The sequence below is a fragment of the Desmodus rotundus genome, chromosome 9, assembly GCF_022682495.2.
Source record: "Desmodus rotundus isolate HL8 chromosome 9, HLdesRot8A.1, whole genome shotgun sequence".
Lineage (NCBI taxonomy): Eukaryota > Metazoa > Chordata > Mammalia > Chiroptera > Phyllostomidae > Desmodus > Desmodus rotundus.
In genome coordinates, this window is record NC_071395.1 from 38754622 (window position 1) to 38760011 (window position 5390).

A 5390-nucleotide genomic window follows, 5' to 3' on the forward strand; every position below is an offset into this window, starting at 1 on the left:
CAGACCCTGAGGGTCAGAACTCCTGCCTTTCACATTGCAGGAGAGTCGACTTGAGACTCAGAGAGGTCAGGCCACCTCCCCTGGGCCACACAGCACTGCAGAGAAAGTTCTTCTCTCAGGTAGGAAACAGGGCGAAGAAAGAATACCCCCCCAAACCCCACCACCAACAACCAAGGAGCTGAACCCCCCAAATCTGACCTTAGCCACAGCCTGCACACGCTCCCATATTTGGGGCAGCCTGAGCTTCGAAGCTCTGTCAACAACAGCCAGGGACACCTGACCCAGTGCCTCCCTACTCTCACAGCCTGTTTTTCAGCTGGAAAATGGGCTAATTAGGTACAGTGGAGACAGAGAGGATAAAGATGCCGGGTGTTCAGTAGGAGCACCTATTAGGGCGTTTATTTCGTTCCTTCATTTACAGTTTTCCCGCCCACCTGGTGGGCAGCCCTGGAAGAGTTCTTAGAAGCCTTTTGGGTGGGATCCTACCACCCCCCAGGGTACAAGCCCCAGAACAGAGACCCAAATGCCATACTTTGTCAAAGTCCTCATTAAGAATATGGAACTATGAAGAAATAGTTAACATCCAGGGCAAGGTCCAGGGCCCAGAGAAAGTGAGAAGGGAAGACCGGAAACTAGGAGGAGAAAACGCTTGTTCCATCGCTAGAAAATGCAGGGTCCTGGGCCCCCCTCCAAGACCCAGTTCTCAGAAACTGAGTCACAAAGTTATGTGACCCGAAACACGGGGGAGGAGGGAGCAAGCACTGCCTGGGAGACCCCCCGGGGGCTCAGAGTCCAGGCCTCGGGGCAGCAAATCCAGGCTGCAGGGGCAGTGTTAACTGCCCAGGGCATCTTCGCAGCCTGATCTTCCATACCTGCCCGGGCATTGCCCCCCAAACAAAAAGCTGACTCTCCCAGGGGAAACAGTCCCAAGACGCGAGCGACAGAAGCCCTTCTGAAGGGCTCTGATCGCTTTTTTAATGCAGGTCCCCAAGAGACAGCCCCTGGCCCATAATGGTTCTGAGAGAGGGATTCTGACCAAGAGATATCAGGCAGAGGGAAAAGAAACCAGACGGCGGGTAGAAGCAGGGGGAGCCATGAGATTGGGGGGGCTTGGGGGTTTCTTCATGACCAAGTGCAAGAAGAATCACCAGGCAGGGCCAGTCGGGAAGGGGGTACATAGAGACCGCGGAAGATGCAAAGAGCCCTCCTGGAGGGTAAAGCAGGTCCCAAGCCTCTTCATTCGAGCACTGGATTTACAACCCAGATGGAGTCATTTCGGTGATTTCAGGCCCGGGTCGTTGGTTATAGAGTGTGGAAGGGGCATCTCTGGGGGGCAGGCAATCTTCACATGGCCGTGTTCTTGGCTTTCTCCTGGTCTCCGGGCTCCTCTTTCTCCTCCAGTTCCAGCCCCAAGTTGCTCTCTCCTTTCTTGGCCTTTCTCTTCTCTTTCTCCTTCTCCTCTGTCTTCTCCCTCTTGCCTTCTGTACTGTAGAGACACAAAGGCCCCAGGCCACAATAAGAAAGACAGTTGCTCCCATTTAAGGGACACTTACCTGGGCCAGGACTCGTGATGAGTGTTTTACAGAAAGCATCTTCACTGAATCCTCAAAACAACCCAAATGAGGCAACACTGTTGTTTACACTCACAAAGGCAGAAACTAAAGCTCCATGGTCCCGTGGAGGAACAGGTGGGTGGATGGGTGGGTGGGTGGGTGGGTGGATGACACATCTTGGGCTCAGCTGAGAATCTTTCAGCCAGGCTGGCCTTCTCCCAGCTCCTGCACTCCTGTCCCCAAGCCTTTGCCCCCTAGTCCTGACCTCATGGCTGTGCGACAATGGGCTGTGGGTCAGGATGGGCTTCTGTGAGGAGAAAACATCTGAGCAAGGACTGAAGGAGAAGGGGCCAGCTGGAAGATATGGGGAAAGGGGTTCCAGTCAGAGCCCATAATAAGTGCGAAGGCCCTGGGGTAGGAACATGCTTGAGACGTTCAAGGACAGAAAGAGGTCATTTGTGTACACCCATTTCCCCCAGGAGGGGGCTCACACAGACCCCTGGAGTGCACACGTGCACACACACACATCCACATACACTCACAGGCAGTACCTCAGGTCCGTGTCCTGGATCACATGGGTCTCCATTCTGAACACGGATTCCTCGTCCTCATCTCTGCAGGAGAGATGGAGACAGGAGGGATGAGGGTGGTGAAGGATGGGAAGTGCAGATAGCCTCACCCCAGTCTCCCCAGGGCCAGGGATCGTGAACTCCAGGAAGCAGGGAGGGGTGGGCGACAGGGCTGTCCTGGTCTGTGGGATGGGGGCCTAAGGGACAGCAGGGAAACGGGGAGATGAGGAAAGGAACCAGAGAGGGTCAGAAAGTGGGAGGGGGTGCCCAGCACTCTGGGGAAGAAAGAGGGGAGGGAGAAGGGAGAAGGGACAGGCGGCTGGGGCGGCTGGGGCGGGGGTCCCACCTCCTTTTGGAACACCAGATGCGGTTGGCGAGCAAGAAGACGAAGACTATGAACAGGAACCCCACAACGGCAGCCAGGCCTGTCAGCCATGGCTTCAGGTGACGTTCTGTGGCTGTTGGAAGGTAGGGAGGTGGGACTCAGAGATGGGCGACTGTGGGGCCCCCACCAAAGGTGAGAGGGAGAAGGGAGCCAGGGTTGCTTAGACCTGGGGGCCTTGGAAAGGGACTGGGTGTCAGAGATGGGTCTTAGAGAAGGGAAGCAGGCTAGGGACTCAGCCAGGGAGGGGGCTCCAACAGCGGCCTGACTCCTTTCCTCTTCTGCCTGTCCCCTCTTCTCAGGGGATGTGGTGAGCTCATCCCCATGACCCCTCCCCGCCCAGAGTGGGGCCCCTACCCTGCTGGGCTTCAGCGGGCAAGAGGAGCAGGGCGCTGAGCACGAGAAGGGTCTCCAGGGTCTCCATGGCCACAGAGGAGCCAGCAGCTGGAGTGCGCGGTCCAGGTGAGCACAGCCCTCTTTGGCTGGGCGAGGCCCTGCCCAGCCCCTGATAAGGCGCAGGTGGGTCCAGGGAAGGGGCAGGCCCTCCCTTCACCCCACCTGATTGGCATCCCCCCACCAGAAGGGCAGACTCTGGACCTGGTGTAACAATTAACCCAGAGAGGCTGGCACCTGTGCTCTGCGTCCGCCCAGCACTGCCAGCCCTGAGGTCACACAGGCTCCCTGCCACAGGGGTCAAGCTGAGACGGCCCTGACCTTCTCTCCAGCCCGGGCTCAGCGCTTGTATGTGTCTTGTTGCTTCCTCCCCTGACGCCCCAAAGAGTTGGCCGCCTTGTTTCATAGCAGCTCAGGGAGGCTGAGAGCTCCGAAGTTGCGCAGAAATAGCCAGGGTTGACATGTGACCTCAGGTGGCCCTCACCACCGGCTTATGCTGCCTCGTCCTGGCTCCCTGACCCCTGGGGACCCACAGTCACTGACGGGATGAGTACCTGGACTGGATGGGATGAGTAACATGCCCACCAGCCACCACCAAACCCAGCCACTCCCACGTGGCCAAAGAGCAGGGCACCCCAGGGCAGCTGATGACTCAGGCTCCGGGCTCTCCTGCCCATCAACCTTGGTCCCCGAGTTGATTAGACACGGAGCCCTGCCTAGGTGAAGGAGGACCCCACCCCAGCTGCCATGGAACAGTCACAGCCCAGGCACGTGGCAGGAAGGCCAGGGGGATGGGGGCCTTGCAGTTCTCAAGGCCCTGTGAGACATTCATGGGGTCCCTGGGGGCTGGAGAATGCCAGCATCATTGCACATGCATTTATGGAGTGCCTACTGTATATCTGGAGCCTTCTCCTTTCCTGCGGTCTGAATGTAACCACCGTGCAGATGAGTCTCTCATGTGACATTGCTCAGACACCCCAGCCCTAGAACAGGCCCACTTCATCCAGCCAGCAGGCATATATGAAGCTCCCACTGTATGCCCTGTCCTGTGCAAAGTTTGGAAGGGAAGGAAGCCTCAGGCACTGTCCTCCAGGAGTCCTCAGGCTAGTTGGGAAGTTAGGACCCTCGGAGACAGATCCAGTGGCAGAGCAGCAGAGCCAGGAAGCAGCTCTATGAAGCAGCAGAGGTGGGGGTGGGGGGTGCAGGTGGAGAAGCTTTGGAGGTAGGGGAGCCCAGCAGAGCGAGTGGGAGAAGAACCCTGACCAAGTCATTTCTGGGCTGTGTGCCTCTCTTTCTCCATCTGTTAAATGGGGACACGACGTCCCACTCAGGACTAAATGAGACGATACATGGAAAGGGCTTAGCACTATAGCAGGCACATACAAAGCACTAGGTAAGGGCTGGCTACTATTATTATTATTATTTTAAAAATCTCCTTGGCTTTTTTGGTTTACAGATCGCCAGCAGCTTGGCAGAGGCTGGGTGGAGTTGGGTTCTGGGGGCTTGGGGGAGCAGGAGTGCGGGAATGGTCAGTGTTCAGCCACCAGAGCCTGCCGGCCAAGGAGAACGTTCTCTGCAGAGACAGGGCAGGTCAGTGGAGGAGGGCTCCGGTGAGCACAAGTTCAGTCTGTACCATGCCACAGGGGTTGGCATCCAGCTCAGTCCAGCCTCCAGAAGGAGCTTCGAATGGGTGGTTCCTTGAAGGCGATGGAGGGGCAGTGGGGGGCAGGGGCTGCTGCAGGGGGCCCCTCACCACACCTGCCAGTGTCCTGATCACCTCGCCAGGCCAGGGCCAGCTGCAGGTCTAGCTCCTCCAGATCCTCACCCTCCAGGCTTGGGTGCAGCTCCCGGGGGGTGTCCTCCTGGTCTGGCTTTGGGCCAAAGGCCCAGTCTGTGGCAGGAGGCGGGTAAGAAGCCTCCCCGGACCCTGCCCACCTTCCGCCCCTTGCCCTGAACCCATAGAGGCCCTTAGCCTCCCCAAGTCCCCTGTCCACCCTCCTACCCTCCCTGACTGGGAGGGACCCTTGGGCCCCTTCCCCCAGTGGCCAGTACTAGCCCAAGCCAGGCTCATGGTGGGTTGGGGCTCACCAGCCAGGTCGTGGGCGAGGTCCTTGATGAGATGCCCAACAATGGCATAGGCCACGGCCACCACCAGGAGCGCAGCCAGCAGCAGGTACAGCACATACCTGGGCAGGCGGATGGCATCCAGCGGTGGTGGGCGGTACTCCTCATACAGCGGTGGGGCCTGGCTCCAGCTCTCCACCCCCTCCTCATCTGCCAGCGCCGGCATGGCAGCCACCTGGAGCAGAAGAGGCCCAGAGGTGACCCGTGCAGCGGAAGTATTAAGGGGCTTTGGGTAAGAAGATTGGGGCTTCCCTATGGCCACCATCTGCCTGGATGAATCAGCGCAAATCACTTCCACCCGCTGCCCCCTCCCTCACTGGGCTCCAGCCACACCTGCTGCTACCCTGCACATCTCCACCTCAGGGCCTT

General features: G+C 58.5%; 1 protein-coding gene across 2 annotated transcripts; it reads right to left on the minus strand.

Annotated features, from left to right (window-relative positions):
- Positions 1-581: 581 nt before the first annotated feature.
- SMIM24 (small integral membrane protein 24) lies at positions 582-5139 on the minus strand. 2 transcript variants are annotated; one of them, XM_053911789.1, is made up of 4 exons: positions 5084-5139; positions 2469-2580; positions 2105-2167; positions 582-1486 (listed from the first exon to the last, which is right to left on the minus strand). In XM_053911789.1, the coding sequence occupies exons 1-4, from the start codon at positions 5127-5129 to the stop codon at positions 1345-1347; spliced, it is 363 nt and encodes a 120-aa protein (XP_053767764.1). In that variant the 5' UTR covers positions 5130-5139; the 3' UTR covers positions 582-1344. The 2 variants fall into 2 exon arrangements, with proteins under 2 accessions (XP_053767764.1, XP_024424327.3); XM_024568559.4 differs by lacking the exon at positions 5084-5139 and adding an exon at positions 2862-4633.
- Positions 5140-5390: the final 251 nt, after the last annotated feature.